The sequence below is a fragment of the Chiloscyllium plagiosum genome, unplaced genomic scaffold (genome assembly GCF_037043375.1).
Source record: "Chiloscyllium plagiosum isolate Xiang-an unplaced genomic scaffold, Cpla_swu_hap1 HiC_scaffold_8, whole genome shotgun sequence".
NCBI lineage: Eukaryota > Metazoa > Chordata > Chondrichthyes > Orectolobiformes > Hemiscylliidae > Chiloscyllium > Chiloscyllium plagiosum.
In genome coordinates this window covers 38088719-38116640 of record NW_028270146.1, presented here as the reverse complement: position 1 = coordinate 38116640, position 27922 = coordinate 38088719, and the positions used below count along the sequence as shown (strand labels likewise).

At 42.8% G+C, this 27922-nt stretch overlaps 1 protein-coding gene and 1 long non-coding RNA gene across 5 annotated transcripts in view; one reads left to right on the top strand and one right to left on the bottom strand.

Moving 5' to 3' along the window:
- Nucleotides 1-11241, bottom strand: part of LOC122553476 (uncharacterized) — a 48909-nt gene extending 37668 nt beyond the window's left edge. Inside the window, exons 1-2 of one of the 3 annotated variants that reach the window (XR_015757873.1) lie at nucleotides 11115-11170; nucleotides 2352-2424 (exon numbers count right to left, since the gene is read on the bottom strand). This is a non-coding gene — a long non-coding RNA (uncharacterized LOC122553476). Of the gene's footprint in view, nucleotides 1-2351; nucleotides 2425-11114 lie in introns of all 3 variants that reach the window. The other 2 variants (XR_015757875.1, XR_015757874.1) reach the window with 2 other exon arrangements.
- Nucleotides 11223-27922, top strand: part of pcnx4 (pecanex 4) — a 42527-nt gene continuing 25827 nt past the window's right edge. The window contains exons 1-3 of one of the 2 annotated variants that reach the window (XM_043697265.2): nucleotides 11223-11345; nucleotides 17116-17856; nucleotides 19301-19477. In XM_043697265.2, the coding sequence (XP_043553200.2) occupies nucleotides 17168-17856; nucleotides 19301-19477 (866 nt within the window). In that variant the 5' untranslated portion in view covers nucleotides 11223-11345; nucleotides 17116-17167. Of the gene's footprint in view, nucleotides 11346-11499; nucleotides 11652-17115; nucleotides 17857-19300; nucleotides 19478-27922 lie in introns of those variants that run through there. The other variant, XM_087989717.1, reaches the window with a different exon arrangement.

The window sequence follows — 27922 nt, the reverse complement described above, 5'->3', positions numbered from 1 at the left end:
GCGACCAAAACTGCACACAATACTCCAGATGCGGCCGCACCAGAGTCTTATACAACTGCAACATGACCTCAGTACTCTGGAACTCAATTCCTCTACTAATAAAAGCCAGTACGCCATATGCCTTCTTCACCGCACTATTTACCTGGGTGGCAACTTTCAAAGATCTGTGTACATGGACACCAAGATCCCTCTGCTCATCCACACTACCAAGTATCCAACCATTAGCCCAGTACCCCATCTTTTTATTACTCTTACCAAAGTGAATCACCTCACACTTAGCTACATTGAACTCCATTTGCCACCTTTCTGCCCAGTTCTGCAGCTTATCTATATCCCACTGTAACCTCCCACATCCTTCCTCACTGTTTACAACTCCTCCGACTTTCGTATCATCCGCAAACTTGCTCACCCAACCTTCTAACCCCTCCTCCAGGTCATTTATAAAAATGACAAACAGCAATGGTCCCAAAACAGATCCTTGCGGAACACCGCTAGTTACGGCACTCCAAGATGAACCTTTGCCATCAACTACTACCCTCTGTCTTCTTCCAGCCAGCCAACTCCTAATCCAAACCTCCAACTCACCCTCAATGCCATACCTCCGTATATTTTGCAGTAGTCTACCATGGGGAACCTTATCAAACGCCTTACTAAAATCCATACACACCACATCTACCGCTTTCCCCTCGTCCACCTCCTTAGTCACCTTCTCAAAGAATTCAATAAGGTTTGTGAGGCATGACCTGCCCTTCACAAAACCATGCTGACTATCCTTGATCACATTATTCCTATCCAGATGTTCATAAATCCTATCCCTTACAATTCTCTCTAAGATTTTGCCCACACAGAAGTGAGACTCACCGGCCTATAGTTACTAGGGTTATCCCTACTCCCCTTCTTGGACAAGGGAACCACATTTGCTAGCCTCCAATCTTCTGGCACTACTCCTGTAGACAACGAGGACATAAAAATCAAGGCCAACGGCTCTCAATCTCCTCCCTTGCTTCCCAGAGAATCCTAGGATAAATGCCATCAGGCCCAGGGGACTTATCTATTTTCACCCTTTCCAGAATTTCCAACACCTCTTCTCTACATACCTCAAAGCCATCCATTCTACTTAATTGTGACTCAGTACTCACATTGACAACAATGTCCTGTTCCTGATTGAATACTGACGAAAAGTATTCATTCAGTGTCTCCCCAATCTCTTCAGCCTCCACATGCAACTTCCCACTACTATCCTTGACTGGACCTATTCCTACCCTAGTCATTCTTTTATTCCTGACATACCTATAGAAAGCCTTAGGGTTTTCCCTAATCCTACCAACTAAGGACCTTTCATGTCCCCTCCTTGCTGCTCTTAGCTCTCTCTTCAGGTCCTTCCTGGCTACCTTATAACTCTCAATCGCCCCAATTGAACCTTCATGCCTCATCTTTACATAGGCCGCCCTCTTCCATTTAACAAGGGATTCCAATTTCTTATTAAACCACGGCTCCCTCACACGACCCTTTCCTCCCTGCCTGACGGGTACATACTTATCAAGGACACTCAATAGTTGCTCCTTGAACAAGCTCCACATATCAATTAAGCCCTTGCCTTGAAGCTTACTTTTCCAAGCCACACATCCTAAGTCATGCCTCACCGCATCATAATTTCCCTGCCCCCAGCTATAACTCTTGCCCTGTAGTGCACACTTATCCCTCTCCATCACTAGAGTAAAAGTCACCGAATTGTGGTCACTGTCCCCAAAGTGCTCACCTACCTCTAATTCTAACACCTGGCCTGGTTCATTACCCAGAACCAAATCCAGTATGGCCTCACCTCTTGTTGGCCTATCTACATATTGTGTCAGGAAACCCTCCTGCACACATTGGACAAACACTGACCCATCTAACGAACTTGAGCTATAGCTTTCCCAATCAATATCAGGAAAGTTAAAGTCCCCCATAACAACCACCCTATTACTTTCACTCTTCTCTTGAATCATCCTCGCAATCCTTTCTTCTACGTGTCTAGGACTATTAGGAGGCCTGTAAAAAACTCCTAACAGGGTGACCTCACCTTTCCTATTCCTAACCTCAGCCCAAACTACCTCAGATGGCGAGTCTTCATCCATCGTCTTTTCCACAGTGATAGTGGATCATGTCTTTTTGTGGCTAGTTAATGTTCATGTATCCTGCTGGCTAGTATTCTGCCTGTTTGTCTAATGCAGTGTTTGTTGCAGTTCTGGCAAGGTATTTTGTCTATGATGTTCATCTTGCTTACTGTTTGTAAAGGGTCGTTTAGTTGCTGTTTTAATGTGTTGGTGGGATTGTGGGTGAGAAATCGGCAGACTGCATTCATTGGGTACCTGTTCTCTTTGAACATGCTATATAGGTGATTTTCCTCTGCTCTTCGTAGTTCCTCTGTGCTGCAGTGTGATCCTAGGGGGACACAGAGAAAAAGATCAATTATATCCAGAAGACCATCATTTCAGTGAGAGGAGCTCTTTGGTCTGTCCAGTCTCAACTGTATTGCGTCTGTACCTATTCCAAAGTCCACACTAAATGCTGAGTGACAAAATAAAACTTAGAGTAGCACTTGCAGAGATGCAATGGGAATGGGACACTAAGGCTTTTCAGTGATATCGCACCAAGGGGATAGAAACTGTAGAATTCCTTGGGCTTACAACAAGTGTACAATGCTAGGAAGGATATTTGAAATTGTTTTGAGTCACCTCTGAATCAAACATAATAGAATGATTCTGTGATTATAAAGTTTGGAAAATTCAAGTCAATTTTTTAATTAATTTATTTCAAAAATATACTTTATTCATAGAAATCTTTGGTACCTGTACAATTGGTGATGCCATTCAGATGTATACTTTACATGTCTTTATATACAGCGAACAGACTGAGTCATTGGTATTTACAATTCTGTATGTTAACCAATCAGCCTCTTCGTATTTAGCTAAGGCATCAGCGGAGCCCAATTACTGAATGGGACCCCTGTTATTCTTCAGCAGAAGGACCTTACACGGTGGTCTTTCCCCACTGTGCCTTGGCGGCAGCTGCCCCAAGCTTCAGCGTGTTCCTCAACACATAGTCCTGGACCTTGGAATGTGCCAGTCTGCAACACTCAGTCAGGGTCAACCCCTTCAGCTGGAAGATCAACAGGTTTCGGGCAGACCAAAGAGCATCTTTCACTGAGTTGATGATCCTCCAGGCGCAGTTGATGTTCGTCTCAGTGTGCGTCCCGGTGAACAGCATGGAGTCCCGCGTCACGAAGCTGCTTGGGACGAACCTTGACAAACACCATTGCATTCCTCTCCAGACTTCTTTTGCATATGCACATTCCAGAAAGAGGTGTGTGACAGTCTCATCCCTTCCACAGCCGCTTCGAGGGCAGTGTGCATGGCGCAGAGAGTCCGGGCGTGCATAAAGGACCTCACAGGCAGAGCCCTTCTCACCACCAGCCAGGCCCTATCTTGATGCTTGTTGGAAAGTTCTGGTGATGAGGCATTCTGCTAAATGACTTCGACAGTTTGCCCATGGAACTGCTCAACAGGATCCACCCTCTCCTTTTCCTGAAGAGTCTTGGGGACATTAAGTGCTGACCACTAAGTGTTGGATCTGTGATCAAAGGTGTTTTTTTAACAAATTTCTCCACGAAGGATAGGTGATATGGAACAGTCCATCTACTTGGAGTGTTCCACAGCAGCGAGGCTAGGCCCATCTTTCCCAACACCGGGGGTAGGTAGAACCTCAGTACGCAGTAACACTTGGTGTTTGCGTACCGGGGATCCATGCACAGCTTGACACAGCTACACACAAAGGTGGCCATCAGGGTGAGGGTGGGATTGGTTGTGTTTCTTTCCCCCATTGCCCAGATCTTTGTACATCGTGTCCCTTCGGACCCAGTCCACCTTTGATTTCCACATGAAGTGGAAGATGGCCCAGGTGAGTGCGGAGGCACAGGTTCTGCGAATAGGCCAGGACTTGGTCTGTGTACGTGGCTTTCCTGTATACCTTTGTGGTGAATTCTCCGTTAGGTGTTCTCTGTACCATCACGTCTAGGAATGGGAGTTGGTTGTCCTTTTCTTCCTCTCTAGTGAATCGGATTCCTGTGAGTGTGGCGTTGATGATCCGGTGTGTGTTCTCTATTTCTGTGTTTTTAATGATTACAAAGGTATCATCTACATGTCTGACCCAGAGTTTGGGTTGAATTTGCAGTAAGACTGTTTGTTCTAACCTTTGCATTACCGCTTCTGCTATGAGTCCAGAGATGGGTGAGCCCATGGGTGTGCCGTTGATTTGTTCATATATTTGGTTGTTGAATGTGAAGTGTGTTGTGAGGCACAGGTCCAGTAGTTTGAGTATGCAGTCTTTGTTGATAGGTTCCCCGTCTTGTTGTCTGTTCTGTATATCCAGCAGGTTGGCTATTGTTTCTCTGGCTAGGGTTTTGTCGATAGAGGTGAACAGTGCCATTACATCGAATGAGACTATAGTTTCTTCCTTGTCTATGTGTATATTTCTGATGATGTTCAAGAATTCCTGTGTTAACTGTATAGAGTGTCTGGATCCGCTGATCAGGTGTTTCAGTTTCTGCTGTAGTTCTTTAGCCAGTTTGTGTGATGGTGTCCCTGGTAGTGATACTATGGGTCTGAATGGGATGTTTGATTTGTGCACTTTAGGTAGTCCATAGAATCTGGGGGTGTTGTTGCTTTCAGGTTTCATTCTCTCTAGGTCAAACCTGGTTATCTGTCCGTTTTTTTGTAGGTTCCTCAGTGTGTTGTTTATCCTATTGGCGAGCTGTGGCCTGGGGTCAAACTCCCTCTTTTGGTAGGTGTTGGTATCTGCAAGTAGTTGTTGCGCTTTTTGGATGTACTCTGCTTTGTCCAGGATGACCGTCATTCTGCCTTTGTCTGCTGGTAGTATGATTATGTTCTTCTCGTTTCTTAGTGCTTTTAGTGCTTCCCTCTCCTTGGTGTTGAGGTTATGTGTTTGTCTTTTCCTTGTTATCATGGGTATGATACTTTGTCTCACTGTTTGTTGTGTCTCTTCTGTCAGTCCATTGTTTCTGAGTGTGCATTCTAGTGCTGCTAGGAAGTCTGCTGTCTTGGTGTCCCTGTGGTTGTAGTTGAGTTCCTTAGCCAGTATTGTTCTTTCCGCTCTGTGAGCTGTCTGTGGGAGAGGTTTCTAATCCAGGTGTGTGTTGTGGTGTCCTCTCTGTTGTGTGTTAGTTTGGCCATTTTTTCTTTTAGTGCCATTTTTTTGCGGTGTGTGGTCCTGTTCTGTCTTATGGTGACAGCCTGTTCTATGGTCCGGGTCCATTCCTGATTGGTGGTTTTTGAAATTAACGATTTTTGGCGCGCAATTTCTTGTCTGTATTTGTGAAGTCTGTTGTGTGCGTCTGTAATCATTACCTGGATCATCCTGAATCCGTTCTGTCTGGCTGTGTCCCTGGCTTGTGGGTTGTTGACTGGTGGTCTGTATCTGACACATGGTGGAAGGATTCGATTCTTTCGGCATTCGTGCGGGAACCGGAGTTGTTCGTATGTGGCGCTTAGGCGTTTGGCACAGGATTACCATTTCCTGGCTTGTCTTAGCGTCTCTCGCCTGTAGGTGTTCAAAGTTTGGAAGAAACGGATACCCCTGCAATTTCATCAACAGATGCCTAAGGGAAAGACTACGGAATGAGGACATGCCACAACCCAAAGGACTAGCCACACTACCATACATCAAAAACATTTCTGAACTGACAGCCAGACTACTGCGACCACTAGGACTCATAACAGCACACAAACCAACAGCCACTCTCAGACAACAACTCACCAGGACGAAGGACCCGATACCCAGCATGAGCAAAACCAATGTAGTGTACAAAATCCCATGCAAGGACTGCACAAAATACTACATAGGACAAACAGGAATACAGCTAACGGTCCGCATCCATGAACACCAACTAGCCACGGAATGACACGACCAGCTATCCTTAGTAGCCACACATGCAGATGACAAGCAACATGAGTTTGACTGGGACAACACTACTATTATAGGACAAGCCAAACAGAGAACAGCCAGGGAATTCCTAGAGGCATCCACAAATTCAATCAATAAGCACATCGACCTGGACCCAATATACCGGCCACTGCAGCGGACAGCTGGAACTGACAACCGGAAGCGGCAGGTACAAATCATTATAAATGCTGGAGGAAACATCACAGAAGCGCTTCACAGGAGGCTCCCAAGCACTGAGGATGTCACCGAGACAGGGGACAAAACGTCGGCAATACAAATTCCCAGCTCGGCGAACAGAACCACAACAACGAGCACCCGAGCTACAAATCTTCTCCCAAACTCTGATCCATCTGCCATTTTTCCGCCCAACTCTCCAGTCTATCTATATCCTCCTGTATTCTTTGACAGTCTCTTATGCTTTCTGCTACTCCACCAATCTTCGTGTCATCTGCAAACTTGCTGATCTTACAAGCAGTGCCCTCTCCCAGATCATTTATGTATATTAGAAACAACAGTAGCACCAACACTGACCCCTGTGGAACACCACTGGTCACCTTTCTCCATTTCGAGAAACTCCCTTCGCAGGAGGCTCCCAAGCACTGATGATGTTGCCTAGCCAGGGGACGAAACGTTTGCAACAAAAACTTCCAGCTCGGCGAACAGAACCACAGCAACGAGCACCCAAGCTACAAATCTTCGCACAAACTTTGAAAACTCCCTTCAACTACTACTCTCTGTCTCCTGTTGCTCAACGCTCTTTAACCACCTAGATAGAACTTCACTTTCTCCATTTGTCTACCATTGGGAACGTTATCAAATGCCTTACTAATGCCCATGCATATGACATCAACAGCCCTTCCTTCAGCTATCAACTTGGTCACTTCCTCAAAAACCTCTATTAAGTTGATAAGGCACGATCTCCCCCGCACAAAACCATGTTGCCTATCACTGATAGGCTCTATTTATATTTAGAAAAGAATGGGCTTATCCCTCAGTACCCTCTCCAGCAACTTTCCCACCACTGACATCAGGCTCACTGGTCTGTACTTACCCAGAATATCCCTACTACCCTTCTTGTACAGGGGGACAACATGAGCAACCTTTCAGTCCTCCAGCACCTCACCTGTATTTAAGGATGCCACAAAGATGACTGTAAGGTCCCCAGCTATTTCCTCTCTCACCTCCCTCAGCAACCTGGGATAGATCCCATCCAGTCCTGGGGGTTTGTCCACCTTAATAACCTCTAACCTACCCAACACATCCTCCCTACATATGTCAACGTGATCCAGACTAATCAAACTTCTATCTCTAATCTCAAGATTCATCATGTTCCTCTCCTCAGTGAACACTGATGCAAAGTAATCATTCAGAATCTCACCCATTCTCTCACCCATGGCTCCTTCCCTCATTGGACTATTGACATACTGCTCTAGAAAACTCTCCTGGATGCTTCTTACAAATTTTACCCCATCCAGACCTCTAATGCTAAGTGTATCCCAGTCAATGTTGGGAAAATTAAAATCTCCCATCACCACAACCCTATTGCCTCTACATCTTTCCATAATCCGTTTACCTATTTGTTCTTCTACCTCATGCTCACTGTTAGGAGGCCTGTAATACAGCCCCAACAATGTAACTGCACCTTTCTTATTTCTCAGCTCCACCCATAATGCCGCATTACCCAAGACGTCCATAATGTCCTCCTTTACCACAGCCGTGATATCATCCCTGACCAGCAATGCAACTCCACCACCCCCCCCCCCACCTCCCTTTTACTTCCCTCCCTCTCCTGTCTAAAATGTCTATATCCTGGAACATTTAGTTGCCAATCATCATGCCCTTCCTTCAACCAAGTCTGTGTGATTGCAATAACGTCATACTCTCAGGCACCAATCCAAGCCCTAAGTTCATCAGCCTTACACACTATACTCCTCGCATTAAAGTAGATGCATTTCAGGCCATCTGTTCTTTTGTGCCCATCTGCTCTCTGCCTACTCTTCCCTTTATTAATGCTATCTTCATGATTCTTACAGTCTCCATCTCGCTGCCTACTTGTTTTCTCTTCTGGTTCCCAGTCCCCTGCCACATTAATTTAAAACCTCCCCAACAGCTGTAACAAAAACCCCCCAACGACATTGGTTCCGGTCTGGTTCAGATGTGGACCATCCAGAACCAGTCCCAATATCCAACAAATCTGAACCCCTCAATCCTACACCATCTCTCAAGCCACGTGTTCATCCTGCCTATTTTTCATTTCTACGCTGGCTAGCAAATGGCACTGGTAGTAATCCCGAGATCACTACCTTTGAGGTCCTCCTCTTTAACTTCTCTCCTAGCTCCCTGAATTCTTCTTTCAGGACCTCAACTCATTTGTTACTTATATTGTTGGTGCCAATATACACCAAGACAACTGACTGTTCACCTTCCCCTTTCAGAATGCTCTGCAGCCGATCGGTGACATCCCTGATCCGAGCACCTGGGAGGCAACATACCATCCGGGAGTCCTGTTTTTGGCCACAGAACCGCCTATCTACTTCCGTCACAATAGAATCTCCTATGACTATGGCCCTACGAGTCTTTTTCCCGCCATTCTGAACAGCAGTGCCCGCCACGGTGCCATGATCCTGGCAATTGCTGCCCTCTCCTGGTGAGCCATCTCCCCCAACAGTATCCAAAACGGTATACCTGTTTTGGAGTGAAATGACCGCAGGGGACACATGCACCACCTTCCTACTCTTTTTCTGTCTTTTGGTCACCCATTCACTGTCTCCCTCAGCAATTCTAACCTGCGGTGTGACCAGATCACTAAACATGCTATCCACGACCTCTTCAGCATCGCGGATGCTCCATAGTGAGTTCATCCGCAGCTCCATAGCCGTCATGCAGTCAAACAAGAGCTGCAGCTGGACACACTTCTTGCAAGTGTAAGAGTCAGGAACGTCAGACACGTTCCTAAGCTCCCACATCAAGCAAGAGGCATATGCCACTGGTCTGAGGTCCCCTGCCATTGTAAACTTGGCTTTATATGAACTAACTAAAACCAAACAATGCACTTAAACATGTATGAAAAAGAAAGATAAGAAAGAAATAAAAGATGAGGGTGATGATGCCTTTCCTCATGGATTTGCTCATGGTACCTGCCAGAAGCATTATGACATACACTTCCAGCAGGTCCTGGCAATCAAATCCCATAGAGCAGATTAGAACTCGACCGGTAAGCTGTCACTTCCAGGAGTTTTATTCTTTTCAAAGGACTCAAGGTCCTTGGTCAGCTCATCCAGAGATAGCTGCTGGTTCAATGTCTCCCATGTTCTGTCGTCTACTCCTCAGTGATAAAGGACAGGAATGACGGGGAGTCCACGCTGTCAATTGGCTTTGAGTCACACAGACTGGCATAGAAAAATTTGCTGATCCTCATGATGTCAGCCTAAGATGACGATACTGAGCCATCTTCCTTCAGGCTGCTGAGCACAGAGTTCTCCTCGTGCACCTTCTGGAAAAAGAAATGTGGGCACCTCTCATCCTGCTCCACAGAGCGGACCTTAGACTGGAAGAATACCTTGGAGGCCTCTGAGGCAAAGAGCGAGGCTTGCTGGCCCTTCATCTCCTGGAGGTCCTCTGTGACATTAACCCCCATCGTCTGCAGCAGGAGCAATTCTGCATACTTTCCTGGAGTTTGGACAGTTTCCCCGCCTCTGTCTCGCCTCCTGAACACCTTTGAGGAAGAAGAACCTCTTGATGTTCCCTTTTACAGTTTCCCACCAGTCCACTGGAGACTCAAAGAGGGGCTTCATAGTTCTCAAACCTGCATAATGCCTCTTCAGCTGCTCAATGTTTCCTGGGATCAACAACTTTGTGTTCAGCTTCCACATTCCCTTACCAGCCAACTGCTTGTCCTGTAGGTGACAGTCAGCCAGCAGGAGACAGTGGTCAGAGAAGAATCACAATGTTTTTGTAATTTTTTTATTTCAAAAATATACTTTATTCATAAAATTATTTAGATTTCTATACAATTGATGATGCCATACATACGTATACATTCCATTTCTTTACATACAGAGATCAGAATTAATCATTCTTATGTTCAAATCTGTACATTGACTACCCAGATATTCTGCTGAGGCGTCAGCGGAGCACAATTACTGAGTGGGCGCCCTGTTCTTCTTAGGCAGGCAGACCTTACATGGTGGTCTTTCCCCACCGTGCCTTGGCGGCAGCTGCCCCAAGCTTCAGCGCATCCCTCAACACATAGTCCTGGACTTTGGAATGTGCCAGTCTGCAACACTCAGTCGGGGTCAACTCCTTCAGCTGGAAGATCAACAGGTTTCGGACAGACCAAAGAGCAACTTTCACCGAGTTGACGATCCTCCAGGCACAGTTGATGTTCGTCTCGGTGTGCGTCCCAGGCAACAGACCGTACAGCATGGAGCTGTGTGCGTCACAAAGCTGCTCGGGACGAACCTCAACAAACACCATTGCATTCCCCTCCAGACTTCCTTTGCATAGGCAGATTCCAGAAGGAGGTGTGTGACAGTCTTGTCCCCTCCATAGCCGTTTCGAGGGCAGCATGTGGTGGGGCAGAGAATCCGGGCCTGCATAAAGGATCTCACCAGCAGAGCCCTTCTCACCACCAGCCAAGCCATGTCTTGGTGCTTGTTTGAAAGTTCTGGTGATGAAGCATTCTGCCAAATGACTTTGATAGGCTGCCCAGGGAACCGCTCAAAAGGATCCGTCCTCTCCTTTTCCCGAAGGTTCTCAAGGACACTACGGGCTGACCACTTCCTGATGGACTTGTGGTCAAAGGTGTTTTTTGTAATGTCTACCACCACCTTTGCAAGGTCAATTGGAGATGGGAGGGGACAAGTAATCAATGTCAATGAATCCCATGACCGCTGAATAAACTTTACAAATGTTATAAGTTATAATGGGGGGGGGGGGGGGGGTAGAGAGAAATAAAATCTGAAAAGGGAATACACCAGTGAAGTTACTTAACACTATGTAGTTTAAAACATTACTACTCTAAAAATCATGATTCGGAGATGCCGGTATTGGACTGGGGTGTACAAAGTTAGAAATCACACAACACCAGGTTATAGTCCAACTCAGATACTCACACGTTTCCCCAAGATTGTAATGGCCAGAGTCTGACGCTGGCGCAGGCGCCCGCACGCTTGATGACGTCATCGAGCAGGTGGTGAGAGGTCAGGCACATGCGCGTTGGCGGCAGCATTCTTGGCTAAGTGGCCAATGTGTAAAATGTCCGGGGGACGGTGCAGTCGTTGGTGTTTAATGTCGGGAGCCAGTCCGGGAGGAAACGGAGCGGGAGTCCGGCGCAGTTGTCGGAGGTATTTTAACGATCTGTGTATGTTCGGTGTTGACTGTTTACGGTCTGTGCCATAGAAACGTGTAGCGGTGAGAAGGGGAGGGTTCACGGCAGCGACGGCATCGAGAGTGGCCACTGAGCCGTAAGGCCAGTCTGCCCTTTACTAGGGCTGCTTCATGTTGGTGAAATACAATCTGCGAGAATCGTGTGATTAACCTGTTGCCTACTCTTATCCGGACTGCAATGAAATTGTCGACCTCCGTGTATAATTTTGATTTACAATACCGACTTTCACTTGGAGCGTAGCTCCGAATGACATGACTTAAATGTATGTTAATGCATGTCTCCTTTGTCTGGTAAAGATATCTAGTTTATTGGAAAACTTAAGGTTTTTTAAGTTAAGTATTGTACTCAACAAGGTAATCTACAGCAGATCCTGAACTTGTAACGGTTATATCGGTTGTTGACAAGCTACCCTGTTTCAGTGATGGGATCTGAGTGCTCAGAAAGTTTGGGTTCAATCTTAAGTAGCTGTTGCCATTACCCTCAACAGTACAAGAGTAGTGCAATACTTATTTCCAACTTTTGTCAGTTCAGCTTTAGATAAAGTCGCCATTGTGCTACTGGGTCATAGGGTTACTATCTCATTAGCGAGAGAGATGACTGGTGGTTTCTTAATCTGAGGATCACCAAGCCTCAGACAAGCCAAAACATTGGGGCTGGTAACCTCGGCCAATATGCAAATTGAATCCATGCCAATGGGTTCTCTGCATCTCAAGCCAGCTAGCTATTAGGTGAGCTAACTAACCCCTGTTAAGCTTTAGTAGTAAACCAAAGCATTGGCTACTTCCCAAGTCCTCTTGGCTCATGTAAGTTTTGTACCTTACAGAGAGTGAATCAGGCAAATGAAACTTAAATTAGATCATAGTTATTTTGAAAACATATTAGGTGTGATTCATTTCTATAAATGTCAAGCAATTGGCAAACTTACATTAATTATTATATCACTAGGCAATTCAAGATGCTTTCTAGTTGGTATGTAAACACATTAACTGGTTCCTCAATTGCTTGTTATAGCTGAGATTTGCAGAACATTAGCATTCCATGTTCATCCTTAGATTTTGCTTAGTGTTTTGATCTCAACCAACATAAAAGTAGAGATGCTGAAATTGATCCCAGACTATTGGGTAAGGAAGGAAAATTAAGTCTAGATTCTGCATCTTGACTGCTTTTTAGTGAAGTCAACTAAACTGCATTTGAATGGAAATTGGGCTTCCTTGACCATTATATCTCCAAATTATGCATATATGGCTGAATATCTACAGATATTGACACTTGTGAAGAATACCCTCCAAAATTAAAGGGGATTGGAAAAGACAAAATAGAAAAGGAGGTTTCTGGTTAAGTTTCTCAGTACTGTAATTTAACCTCTAGAATGTTTAATTTTTGGAGTTGGCTAATCAACTTTTACCATAATGAATGGTGAAGCAGGGCCAAATTACCTACTCCTCTCTTTCTATAAAATAGATGTAAGAGCTTTCAACCATTATAGGCTGGCCTTGGGTTTTGCTTAAACATTCTTTCCAGGCTTGGATGCTGAGGATCTTCAACTCTGGTGAGGCAAATGGAAATGTCATATGGTGAGAGTCATCATGGAAATTGTGGTTTTCACCTTTCTATGGGGGAGCTGCAATACCCAGACTGTCACATAAACAATGGATAAAAAGCATAGTATAAGGCTGTAAGGTTTAGGAGCAGAATGGCATTCAACCCAGCAAGCCTGTGCCACTATTCAACGAGATCATGTCTGATCTGATAATTCTGAACCCCACTTTCCCATCTTTTTGCTATAACCCTTGATTCCCTAATTGATTAAAAATCTATCTCAACCCTGAATATACTTGATGATCCAGCCTTGAGAGCCCTCTGTAGTAAAAAATTCCAAAGATTCACGATCTTCTGAGAGAAGAAATTCCTTCTCATCTCTAACTTAAATGTGCGACTCCATGTTCTGAGATTATGCCCTCTGGTCCTAGATTCTCCCGTAAGGGAAAAGTTGCCACAACTACCCTGTCAAGTCCCCCAAAACCTGTATGTTTTAATAAAGTCACAGTTATTCTTCTCAATTCTGGTGAGTTCAAGCCCAACATAATCAATCTCTCCTCCCTCCGTATTTGGTACTAAACTGGTGAATCTTGTCTGGATTGCCTCCAGTATAGCTTTCCCTAGATAAGTGGTACACAGATATTCACAGTAATCCAGCTGTGGACTGACAAGTGCCTTGCATAGTTTTAATAAAACCTCTCTACTTTTATACTCCATTTCCTTTGAAATTAAGGCTTGATTCCATTTGTCTTCTGCTATTATCTGCTGAATGTGAATGCTACCTTTTTGTGCCTCATGGACAAGGACTCCCAAGTCCCTCTGCTCTGTAGGTTTCTGCAGTTTTTCTCCATTTAAATATTCACTCCTATATTCTTCCTGCCAAAAATAGATAACTTCAAAGTTCACCACATTATATTCCATCTGCCAAATTTTTGTCCACCCATCACCTATCTATATCCCTCTGCAGACTCCTTGTGTCATCCTCATCATTTACCTTCCCACCTGTTTTTGCATCATTTGCAAATCTGGCCATCGTGTGTTCAATTTCCTCATCTGGGTCATCAACATATACCTGTATTGCAAGTAATTTTGAGCACAGCAGTGATCCCTATTGCAGATCACTCATTCCAGGTTGCCATTGCTGAAAATACTCCTCTTATTCTGAGTCTTGTCTTATACACTAGCCAGTCTTCTGTCTATGTTAATTACTACCTGCAACACCATTATGAAGTAGCCTAGTCTGTGATATTGTATCATCAAATGCCTTCTGAAAATCCAAATGTATTAGGTCCACTACTTCCCCATAACCAATCCAGCTTGATACCTTCTCAAAGAATTTTAGTAAATTTGGCATGCATAATTTCTCCTTTGTGAAGCCATGCTGATTCTGCCCGATCATATTATATAGCTCTAAATGCTGTGCTATCAAATTGCAACTAATAACTGTGAGGCACAGATGGATTGGAAATAAAGTATATTTTGAAAGAATAGTGTTTGTGTCAGGTTTAGAGATACAGAACTGGCTCAAAGGTAGAAGACAGAGGGTGGTGGTGGAGGGTGTTTTTCAGACTGGAGGCCTGTGACCAGTGGAGTGCCACAAGGATCAGTGCTGGGTCCTCTACTTTTTGGTATTTACATAAATGATTTGGATGTGAGCATAAGAGGTACAGTTAGTAAGTTTGCAGATGACACCAAAATTGGAGGTGTAGTGGACAGTGAAGAGGGTTACCTCAGATTACAACAGGACCTGGACCAGATGGGCCAATGGGCTGAGAAGTGGCAGATGGAGTTTAATTCAGGTAAATGCGAGGTGCTGCATTTTGGGAAAGCAAATCTTAGCAGGACTTATACATTTAATGGTAAGGTCCTAGGGAGTGTTGTTGAACAAAGAGACCTTGGAGTGCAGGTTCATAGCTTCTTGAAAGTGGAGTCACAGGTAGATAGGATAGTGAAGAAAGTGTTTGGTATGTTTTCCTTTATTGGTCAGAGTATTGAGTGCCGGAGTTGGGAGGTCATGTTGCAGCTGTACAGGACATTGGTTAGGCCACTGTTGGTAAATTGCGTGCAATTCTGGTCTCCTTCCTATCGGAAAGATGTTGTGAAACTTGAAAGTGTTCAGAAAAGATTTACAAGGATGTTGCCAGGGTTGGAGGATCTGAGCTACAGGGAGCGGCTGAACAGGCTGCGGCTGTTTTCCCTGGAGCGTCGAAGGCTGAGGGGTGACATTATAGAGGTTTACAAAATTATGAGGGGCATGGATAGGATAAATAGGCAAAGTCTTTTCCCTGGGGTTGGGGAGTCCAGAACTAGAGGGCATAGGTTTAGGGTGAGAGGGGAAAGATATAAAGGAGACCTAAGGGGCAACTTTTTCATGCAGAGGGTGGTACGTGTATGGAATGAGCTGCCAGAGGATGTGGTGGAGGCTGGTACAATTGCAACATTTAAGAGGCGTTTGGATGGGTATATGAATAGGAAGGGTTTAGAGAGATATGGGCCGGGTGCTGGCAGGTGGGACTAGATTGTGTTGGGATATCTGGTCGGCATGGACAGGCTGGACCGAAGGGTCTGTTTCCATGCTGTACATCTCTATGACTCTAAGAATGTGTGAAACGTTTTGATCATGTTTGATATTATGATTACAGTAAGTCAATCTTCGAGGCTTGTTGTTTTATTTGTTCATGGAATATGGATATTGCTAGCTGGGTCATTGTTTATTACTCATCCCAAATTTAGGAGTCATTGACATTGTTATGGGTCTGTGGTCACAGGTAGACCAGACTAGGTGAGGATGGCAGACTTCCTTACTGAAGGACATTAGTGAATCAGATTGATTTTTACAACAATCCACTGTTACATGGTACCATTAAGGTAGCTTTGAATTCCAGGTTTTTATCTGAATTACCAACTCAAATTCCGTCATTTGCTATGGTGGGATTCAAACTCATATTCCTAGAACAATAGCATGGGATTCTGGGTTGCTAGACCAGTGACATTACTGCAAGTCACTGGTTCTTCTCAGAACGGACACTTGTTAAAGTGTTAGATATTACGAAAATATATAAATCATTGGGGATCTTAAAAATAAACCATATTCCCACATGGGGAATCTATTACAAGGGAAAATGATCTTCAAATACAATTAGGCCATTTAGGAATGAAATCAGAAATTGCATTTTTACGCAAAAATAATGAACATTAGGAGCATGTCCTTTGATGGCCATTGCTACTGGATTAGTTGAAACATTGAAGACTGAGGTGAATTTTTGTTATACGCAAGACAGAAAGCCCAAGTAGGCAATTGAGATTTACATCAGCCATGATTTCACTGAATGGCAGAACAGAATCCAGAGATTGAGTATATTTATAACACTGAAAAATGCTCCCCAGCACAACTAACCTGTGTTGAAGCTTATCTTCCAGGAGCAAATTATTCAAATAAAAAAGCAAATGTCTTTCAAAGCAAATAATAATTCAAACTATATTATTTTCCCCTGTTCTTCTATTACTTCATGCCTGAACATTTGAGACTCCTGAGTAGTACCTATGACTATATTAGCAATAATTAAAAATCCATGTTTGGCAAGGGGGAGGTAAAGTGGTGATTATAATTGTGTAGACAACTGCAAAAAGTAATTCTTTCGGGGCAAGAAAGGAAAAAAAGCTAATCAAGGATAAAATATTTACATTTTGAGTGGATGCTGTGGGAGGTATTTCAAAAACATTTAATGCAACTATATGGGATTAAGAGGTTTTACTTGTATCTTAAGCAAGTGATCGCTCAATATGTTTGTGAAGGTTATCATTCAGTATTGGTAACATCTGAAAAACAGAACCAGTTTGAAATACTAATTTAGTAAATTTGCTGTGTTACATAAATAAGTTAGTTTTTGCATTTGGGTTGCAGCAGGATCACAACAAACATAGAACTTAACTACAGGTTCTCAGTTACCCACAGCACTTAATACCTTTCAGCTTTTTTTAGGATGTTTGTACATTGAATAGTGAGTCAATATGTTTGGTAATGTTTTTTTCACACACATGTTTGCCTCCACCATATGTAAATGTGTCCTAGACTGTTGCTTTGAATTGTAATGAAAACGTGATGCCAAATTTTATGTGCTTGTTTACTTGGTATAATAGTGGAGATAATGTTTATATCCCTAACTGTCAAATTCTGACATTCCTAGGCAAAATCGTGTTATGGAAACATTAACAAAATAAGAATTGTGCAAAATCAGGATGGGTCCAGATGTTCCACTACTAAACGACTACAAACAGGAATTCTTTTGGAAACGGTTTCCACAGACGATACTAGGAGGACCACGCTTCAAACTTGGATACTGTGCTCCGCCTTACATTTATGTTAACCAAATTATTTTGTTTCTGATACCATGGGTTTTTGGTGGTGTAGGGACTGTTCTTTACCAACTAAATATATTAAACGATTGTTGGGCATCAGTCCTTGCTGCAGGATTGATGTTGCTGGCAGCCTTCATTGTCCAAGGCATGAGCCTATGGGTCAGACAAAAGAATGTGACAGTTGAAATATTTCCATCTGAAAATACTTTGGCAGATGAGGATGAATTTGATTTTTCCAGCTGTGCTGGGCCAGAGACAATAAAATTTATCATACCTGGAAAAAAGTATTTAATCAATACAGTTTTTCATTCCATCCTAGCTGGAGCATTATGTGGCCTTGGAACATTTTATTTACTACCTAACAGCTTAATGCTACTATATACCAACACAGGGGCAACTTTTGTGCTCTTCGTTTTTGGTTGGGTAACAGTGTGCATTGGAGAATATTCTTTAATCATAAATACTGCGGTGGAGACTGCCACATTCCAACCACAAGATACATATGAAATCAATGCACTCACCAGACCACTTTACATTTTTCTTTTCATTGCAATGGATCTTGCTTACAGGTAAAAAAATTTTTAATCTTTGATTTGGTGAGGAGTTGGTTGTAGAATTACAATTGAATTAAGTGACTACATTTAAATTTTGGGTTCAGATTTTGACTTGATTTTCAATTGTGAATTTGCATTCCAATTTTCATGTTTTTAAAAATACCACTAACGATATGACTGGATACGTGACTTAAGTATGAATTTTTTTTCAACTTAGAAATTGTTAGAAAAAATAAAATTGGATTTTCTTTAGTATTGGTCTAGTTTAAATTCCGAAATGGCTTTTAGTTCCTTGCAAATTAGGGCTGTGTATTTGAAAATATTAAAATCATAGCATCCTTAGTGTGGAAGCAGGCCATTCGCCCCATCATGTTCACACTGACCTTCCAAAGAGCATTCCACCGAGATCCACCTCCCTATCCTTTCCTTATGACTCTGCATTTCCTATAGCTAATCCATCTCATCTACACATCCCTGGACACTGTGGGCAATTTAGCATGGCCAATCCACCAAACCTGAATATAGAATCATAGAAGTTCATAGATTAGATTCCCAACAGTGTGGAAACAGGCCTTTCGGCCCAACCAGTCCACATCGACCCTCCGAAGAGTAACCCACCCAGACCCATTTCCCTCTGACTAATGCACCAAGCACTCTGGGCAATTTAGCATGGCCAGTTCATCTGACCGCACATCTTTGGACTGTGGGAGGAAACCCACGCAGACACGGGGAGAATGTGCAAACTCCACACAGACATTCGCTCGAGGCTGGAATTGAACCTGGGATCCTGGTGCTGTGAGGCAGCAGTGCTAACCACTGAGCCACCATGCCGCCAAGTCTACTGACTGGAATCCCCTTCTTTGGACTGTCAGCGGAAACTGGAACACCTACAGGAAACCCACCCAAACACAGGGAGAATGTGCAACCTCCACACAGACAGTTGCCTGACAGTGAAAAATATTGATGGTGTGAGTTTTAGAAAGTTGAATAATTTTCATGAGCTGGGGTTAAATACAAAAGGTTCAGTAAATTATCTTCATTTTCATTTTTAAGGAAAGTTTGTATGTGTTGAGTATGACTCTTAATTTGCAGTTGACCTAATGTTACTTGCACTAGAGAAGTGAAATTAGCCAGTCAGCTCCAAAAGAAGAGCTGGCTTTTATATCTTCTAAACATGGAGATTGATGGAATTTAGAAACCTAATTTTGCGGGTAAAGGAATTAGAATGTGTAATGTTGACTCTCTCTTCTGATTATGTATCAATAGCTTGGAATTCCATTCTTGCTCATATAAATTTATCAATATTATGTTCCAGTCTTGAGGAAATTTTAGTTACTTGTAATATTTAACTAATGGTAGGCTTTCTGAATCTGGATATTGGATTTTGAATAGTGAGGTATATAGCTGAAGTATCTTGTACAATAGTGCTTTGAAGTTAATTGACTTTTTCTTTCCTCAGATTTACAGTAAACCCAACCCTGCTTCAAATAAATCAGATTTTGCACATTATTTTTGTATTTCTGCCTGTCATCTGGGCAGTTGGTATTTTGCCTCCTGTGGATGCACTTTTCTTATGGGTTCTTGAACAAGTCTTAGAATTTGGGCTTGGAGGTTCACCCATGGCAACCAATTTAAGGTAAGATTTAAATCTTCACAAATGTAAAAACATGAAGATAAAAAGGCAGTTCTTTCATCAACTTAAAAGTTTCATGTGAATATTGCCTCATCCTGTTGTACACAGGTTATAGTATATTTTATGATGGCCATTGGATATTTGTTGGTCTTTCAGAATCCCATTCTTTCAGGGCCTCACTAATACAGCGTCTTGGTGATTGTGCAGATGCCCTTTGGAGCATGTGGTTTATGAAGTGGTTGTTATTGCATTCAGATTCTGCATATCAAACTGATCCTGATTCACTACATTAGCCTAATTTGTAGGTTAATGCTTTTCATTTTTCACTCCACATGAGAGAGCCAATATTTTGTCCCCTCTGATAAATTTTCTTTCCTACTCTCCCCTTCTAAGGGCACTAATTTTTTGAGATACTTTCAGAGGCCCTTCAGTACTTTGCCAGAGTTACATTTAGTCATTTGTGTGAGACTTGAAAGTGAATGACAGTGCTGATCATTCAAATGATATCATGTATGAGTTCAATCTTGTCCTCATCTCATGTACATATGTATTTCCAGTAAGGATCAGTGGACAGTCATCATTGCAAATCTGTTTTCTAATCCAGCTGTACTAAATTTTTAACTGTTGAAACCCTCTGCCTCAACTAATTGAGTAAATAATAGGCATTAAAATACAAAACTTCCTAAAATTTATGATTCATTGATGTGATGTATCAGGGTTGTAAAAAATCTGCAATTAGAATTTGTAAATGTTATATAAAAATTAGACTCCCTATTATTTTCAAAAACTGTGATGTAAATACTTTGTTTAGCATATTCTATGTCAATTTATATTGTTAAGGTGAGGAGAAAAATACCTGTATTTCATTACCAATTATTATCAGAGTATGCAATCTTGAAAATAATATATCATATTCAATAGGAGTAAATATCCAAGGAACTGAATCATTAAAGAAAACAAATGGCATAATGTAGACATTATTTGGAAGAATGTTCGATTGCCTCACCTTAATGTACATGTATTTCCTGAAAATGACGCAACTATTGTGTTAGGTACAAAACCTTTTGTTGTCCGTTACCAAGTAATGCTTTGTGAACTCAGTTACAAACATTTTATTCGTGCAGCAGGAGATGTGTACAACTTATTTCCTGTTCTTATTTTAAAACCGGAAGTCAAAGAGACTAAAATATAGCAACATAATTAGGCCATTTGGCCCATCAAGTCTTCATCACTATTCGATCATGGCTGATATAGTCCTTCACCCCATTTTCCTTCCTTCTCCCCATAATCCTTGATTCCCCTTTATCAATCAAGAATCTAGCTATCTCTGCTTTAATGCACTCAATGACTTGGCCTTCACAGCCTTCTATGGCAAGGAGTTCCACAGACTCACCTCATCTCAGTTCTAAAGGGTTGTCCTTTCACTCTGAGGCTGTGCCCTAGAGTCCTAGTCACTCCTACTAGTGGAAGCATGTTTTCCACATCCACTTTATCCAGGCCTCTCAGTAATTGTAAGTTTGGATGAAACTTTGCTCGCTGAACTGGAAGGTTTGTTTTCAGACGTTTCGTCACCATACTAGGTAACATCATCAGTGAGCCTCCGGTGAAACATTAGTGGTATGGCCCGCTTTTTATTTATGTGTTTATGTTTCCTTGGGCTGATGATACTATAATGGTGTCATTTCCTGTACTTTTCCTCAGGGGGTGGTAAATGGGATCCAAGTCAATGTGTTTATTGATAGAGTTCTGGTTGGAGTACCATGCTTCTAGGAATTTGCGCATTTGTCTCTGTTTGGTTTCTCCTAGGATGGATGTGTTGTCCCAGTCAAAGTGGTATCCTTCCTCATTTGTAAATAAAGGTTCTAGTGAGAGTGGGTCATGTCTTTTTGTGGCTAGTTAATATTCATGTATCTTGGTGCCTAGTTTTCTGCCTGTTTGTCCAATGTAGGAAAAGAACAGGAAATGACATTACCACAGGAAATGGCCACCTCAGAAAATGACATCACTGACCCAAGGAAACCTAAACACATAAATAAAAAGCGGACCATACCACCAGTGCTTCACCGGATGCTCACTAATGATGTTACCTAGTATGGTGACGAAACATCTGAAAATGAACCTTCCAGCTCAGCAAGCAAACTTACATCCAGAACCGCAACCTGAGCTACAAATCTTCTCAAAACTCGCTATCTGTAGGTTTCAATAAGAACCGCCCCCCCCCAATCCTTCTCAACTCCATTAAATACAGACCCAAAGTCCTCAGCTACTCCTCATATGACAAACACTTCATTCGTGGGATCATTCTTGTAAGGCACCACTGGACCTCTCCAATGCCAGCAATCCATCTTTAGATATGGGACCCAGAATTGCTGGCGACATTCCAAATACAGTCTGACCAGCACCTTATTTAAGTAGTACATTCCTGCAACTGTATTCTAACACTCTTGAAATGAATGCAAACATTGCATTTGCCTTCCTAACTGCTAACTGACCCTGCCTGTTAACATTAAGAGAATTCTGAACCAAGACTCCCATGTCCCTTTGATTGCTGTTCCACTAACATCCATGTTAGGCTCCCGTTCCAATCAACTCTTGCCATCATATCTTTGTAGTTATCTTTACACAATTGAAGTACTGTTACATCTGATTTCAAACGCCTTTCCCCTTTAGAAAAATGTATACACCTCTTCTTTCTACCAAAGTGCATAACTCTCACACTTTTTAATACATTGTTTTCCATCTGCCACTTCTTTGCCTACTCACCTTGCATGTCCAAGTCCTTTTGCAGCCTCCTTGCGTTTTCAATACTACCTATCCATCCACCAATCTTTGTGTCATGTACAAACTTAGCAAGAATGCCCTCAGTTCCATCATTCAGACATTTAATTTATAACATGAATAGTTGTGGTCCCAACACTGATCCCTGCGGAACTCCACTACTCTCTAGCTGTCATCCCAAAAAGACCTCTTTATCCCCGCTTTCTGCCTTCTTCCAGTAAGCCCATCCTCTATCCATGCCATACCTTGCCCCTAACACCGTTGGATCTAATCTTGTTTAGCAGCCTTCTGTGTGGCATCTTATCAAAGGCCATCTGAAAGTCTAAACAGATCACGTCCACTGGCTGTCCTTTGCTTAACCTGATCATTACTTCTGTAAAAAAAAATTCTAACAAATTTGTCAGGCATGACTTCTCCTTGATGAAGTCATACTGACTCAACCCTATTTTACCATGATTTGGAGATGCTGGTGTTGGACTGGGGTGCAGTTAAAAGTCACACAACACCAGGTTATAGTCCAACAGTCCACCTGTTGGATGATAACCTGGTGTCGTGTGGTTTTTAACTATTTTACCATGCACTTCTGAGTACCCTGCAATCTGATCCTGAATAATTGATTCTAAAATCTTGCCATGGTTTGAGGTCAGGGTTATGGGCCAATAATTTCCTGTCTTCTGCCTCCCTCCCTTCTTAAACAAGGGTATTATATTATATTAGTAATTTTCCAGTCCTCTGGGATGCCCCTGACTCTAGTGATTCCTGAGAGATCACCTCCAAAATCTCCTCAGCTAATTTCTTCAGAACTCATCAGTCCGATGATTTATCCACCTTCAGACCTTTCAATTTCCTTAGCGTCTTCTCCTTAGTGATGCCCACTACATTCACATCTGATCCCAACTCTCTTCTGGTATGCCTCCATCATGTCTTCCACTGTGAAGACTGATGCAAAGTACCTATTCTTTGTCCTCAGTACTATTTCTCCTGCCTTACTTTTTTAGTTATCCTCTGCTGGTTTTTAAAGGCTTCTCAACGCTCTGGCTTTCCACTAATCTTCACCACATTGCTTTTTTTTTACTTTTATGCTTTTCCTGAACTCCCTTGTCAGCCGTGGTTGCCTTGTCTTCTACTTGGTATGTTTTTTCTTCCTTGGTATGAATTTCTGCTGTGCCTGCTGAATTACTCCCTAAAACTCCTATGATTGCTGTTCCACTAACATCCATGTTAGGCTCCCGTTCCAATCAACTCTTGCCATCATATCTTTGTAGTTATCTTTACACAATTGAAGTACTGTTACATCTGATTTCAACTCCTCCCTCTCAAAATGCAGGGTGAATTTTATTGCATTATGGTCACTGCTCCCTCAGGGTTCCTTCACCTTCACTCTCTAATCAAGTCTGCCTCTTTACATTAGCACCAAATCCAGAATTGCCTGTTTCCTATGGGCTCTACCAAAAGCTGCTTCCCAAAAAAAATCTGTTTCACAAATTCCTTTTCTTTGGATCTGGATGTTCCCTGTCTACCATGATTATTCTAATAGTGTCTTTTCTATCTCCTGATTTATTTTCTTCCCCACGTATGGTTTGGAGGCATTTACATAACTCCTATTTGTTCCATTGCAGTTCCTTAACTCTGTCTAAACAGCCTTTAGACTCTACATCATTTCTTGCCATCAGTTTAATATTTAATTTCTTACTAACAAAGTAACCCCGCTCCTCTGCCTATCTGCCTGTCCTTTTCCTGGACACACATCTTGGATATTTTGTTCGCAGCCCTGATTCCCTTGCAGCCACATCTCTGTGATACTCACAACATTCTACCAGCCAGAAGATTAATTCACAAAGTTGGATCATATGGGATTAGGGATAATTTATTAGGGATTAGGGATCGATGACTGGCTAATGGACAGAAGACACGGAGTTGGGATAAATGGTTTATGTTCTGGATGGCAAGATGTAACTAGTGGGGTGCTACAGGATTCGAACCTTACAAATGGATATAGACAGATTAGGAGGGTGGGCCAAAATGTGGAATAGTGTTTAACGTGGATAATTGCGAGGTCATGCATTTGGGTCGAAAAATGGGAAGGAATCCTTATCTTAATGGGGAGAGACTTTGGAGTGCTCCAGTACAGCGGGATCTAGGTGTACTTGTTCATGAGTCACAGAAAACTAGCTTACATGTACAGAAGATAATAAAGAAAATGAATGGAATGTTGGCTTTTATTGATATAGGCATAGAATATAAAAGTAAGGAAGTATTGTTGCAACTATACAAGGTATTGGTGAGACCGCACCTGGTGTATTGTGCACAGATTTGGTCCCCGTATTTGAGGAAAGATGTAGTGGCATCGGAGGCAGTTTATAGGAGATTCACTAGATTTATCCAAGAGATGAGAGGTTTGTCATTTGAAAAGAGATTGAACAGTTTAGGCCTATACTTTCTGGAATTTAGAAGCATGAGGGGAGATCGAATTGAGGTATTAAAGACGATAAAAGATGTTGGTAAAATAGATATGGAGCAGATACCTCCTTTTGGGGCATTCTAGGACGAGAGGTCATTGTCTTACGATAAGGGGTAGCAAATTTAAAACAGAATTGAGGAGAAACTATTCTCCCAAAGGGTTTGTGAATCTGTGGAATTCATTACCCCAAAGTGTAGTGGATGCTTGGACAATGAGCAAATTTAAGAGGAGTTAGACAGATTTTTAATTGGTAATAAGTTGAAGGGATATGGAGGGAAGACAGCAAAATGGGGGTGAGGAACATTATCAGCCATGATCGAATGGCAGAGCAGACTCAATGGGCTGATTGGCCTAATTCTACTTTTATATCTTATGAACTTATTATTTGCCAGGACTCTGGTCTCACCATGATCCAGCTGGAGCTCATCTCATTTGAACATCTCCCTCGTTTCCCAGTACTGTTGCCAATGTCCCATGAATTCAATGTCCCATCCATTTATATTTGCCAGGAAATGGTATTGGAGAGACTGTTAGGTCTGAAGGCTGATAAGTCCCCAGGACCTGATGGTCTACATCCCAGGGTACTGAAGGAGGTGGCTCTAGAAATCAAAGATGCATTGGTGATCATTTTCCAATGTTCAATAGATTCAGGATCAGTTCCTGCGATTGGAGGGTGGCTAATGTTGTCCCACTTTTTAAGAAAGGAGGGAGAGAGAAAGCAGGGAATTATAGACCAGTTAATCTGACCTCAGTGGTGGGAAAGATGCTGGAGTCAATTATAAAGGATGAAATTACGACACATCTGGATAGTAGAACGTGATCTAGGTGTTCTTGTACATCAGTCAATAAAAGCAAGCATGCAGGTACAGCAGGCAGTGAAGAAAGCTAATAGCATGCTGGCCTTCATAACAAGAGGAATTGAGTATAGAAGCAAAGAGGTTCTTCTGCAGCTGTACAGGGCCCTGTTGAGACCACACCTAGAATATTGTGTGCAGTTTTGGTCTCCAAATTTGAGGAAAGACATTCTGGCTATTGAGGGAGTGCAGCGTAGGTTCACGAGGTCAATTCCCGGAATGGCAGGACTATCTTACATTGAAAGATTGGAGCGACTGGGCTTGTATACTCCTGAGTTTAGAAGGCTGAGAGGGGATCTGATTGAGGCGTATAAGATTTTAAAGGATTGGACACTCTGGAGGCAGGAAGCAAGTTTCCTCTGATGGGCGAGTCCCGAACCAGAGGACACAGTTTAAAAATAAGGGGTAGGCCATTTAGAACAGAGTTGAGGAGAAACTTCTTCACCCAGAGAATGGTGGGTGTGTGGAGTGCTCTGCCCCAGAAGGCTGTAGAGGCTAAGTCTCTGGATACTTTCAAGAAAGAATTGGATAGAGCTCTTAAGGATAGTGGAAACAAGGGTTATGGGGATAAGGCAGGAACAGGATACTGATTGAGGATGATCAGCCATGATCATAATGAATGGTGGTGCTGGATCGAAGGGCAGAATGGCCTACTCCTGCACCTATTGTCTATTACTCCCACATCAATCTTCGAGCCACGCATTTACGTCTTTAATCTTGTTGACCCTGTGCCAATAAGCTCATGGTTAAGGTAGTAATCTGGAAATTACTGGTTTGGTTCTGCTTTTTAATTTAGCCCTTAGTTACTCATATTCCTTCAGCAGGACCTCTTTCTTCTAACCATATCATTGTTAACCACTTGGACCATGACACTGGGTCTTTCCCCTCCCACTGTAGTACCTCTGTAGCCCAGGTGAAGGATCCTGAACCCAGACAACAGGCAGGCAACATAACCATTGGGACTCTCGATCCTGGCCAGAGAACAGTATCTATTCCCGCTACTGTACTATCTCCGATTACAATTACAGTTCTGTTTTCTCCCCACTCTTGAATGGTTTCCAGTAAATGCAATGCTTTGTTAGTTTGCTCATCCTCCCTAAAACCCCTGCTCTTGTCCATACAAGCAAGAATCTCAAACCTATTAGACAAAGTCAAGGGCTGAGGCTCTTTCAGCACTATTTCCTGGATCCCTCTATCTGTCTCACTTGTAGTTATACACTCCAGTCCCTGACCACTGACTGAATTCAAGGTAGTTAATCTAAACAGTGACTGCCTACTGAAACACAGCATCCAGGTAACTCTTCCCCCACCCTCATCTGTTGCAGTGTTGGAAGCTCAGACTCCAGCTCATCAACCCTGAGCCAGAGTTCCTCAAGCTGCTAACACTTCCTACAGATGTGGTCAAACACATCTTGTGTTGGAAATTGTATAAACCACAACCTTTTCAAGATAGTGGTGCCAGCACAGTAGATAGTGTTCGGGCTCCTGAGCCTGTCCGCTTCAGGCTGACAGCATCCTTTCCTCTCCTTTTCGTCTACCTTTGTTTTCTTTTCTTACTTCATCATTGGAGTTGAAGCAGTGTCGGTGGGGCGGCTACTGCAGTGTCAGCAGCGTAGATCAGGACCCTTGGCAGCAGTGACAATGCCCAGAGCAGGGGCTCCTTGTGATAGTAGACCTGGAGCGTGTACTTGTGGTGATGGCCAGAGTGGGGACTCCTGGCTGCAGTAGGCCTGAAGCCTAGACTCTTGGAGGCGGCAGTGGCGGTGGTGGTAGTGCCCAGAGCAGGGACTCCTGGCAGTAATGGCGAGATGTTGGCAGCTGTAGCAGAGCCAGAGTCTCCTGGGGCATTAGTGTTATCATTGCTGTACCCAGAGCAGTGATTCTTTGAGGCCCTGAGCACCTTGTAGAGACCTTGCAGAAGCCCTGGGGCTGTGCTCGAGACTCAATTTGAACAGAAGATGAACTCTATTTAGGTAATTTCTTTTCGTTCTTTTTGCAACTCAGAATGGTTCCAGATTGTGATGACAAAACACTTTTCACTGTATTTTCTGAGATATATGGGACAATAAAATTATTCATTCAATGCCGTCTAACAGCTCCCACATCATGTAGGTACAACACATGGCTGGCTCTGCATCTCTGTTTTATTTTCTTAGTTCTTAATTTTATTTTAAAGATTTATGACTGATTTGTTTAGTTTGTAGCCTATAAATATTTCACTTATTTATTTTCAATCTGAAAGTTACTCATAATAGTCCAATTACAGCCTTTACTAACCAATCAACTTACAGTTTTCCTGTGATGTCACTCTTTCTTTTGTGCTGGGCCCCTCATCCTGGGTTTCAATTTATCCTG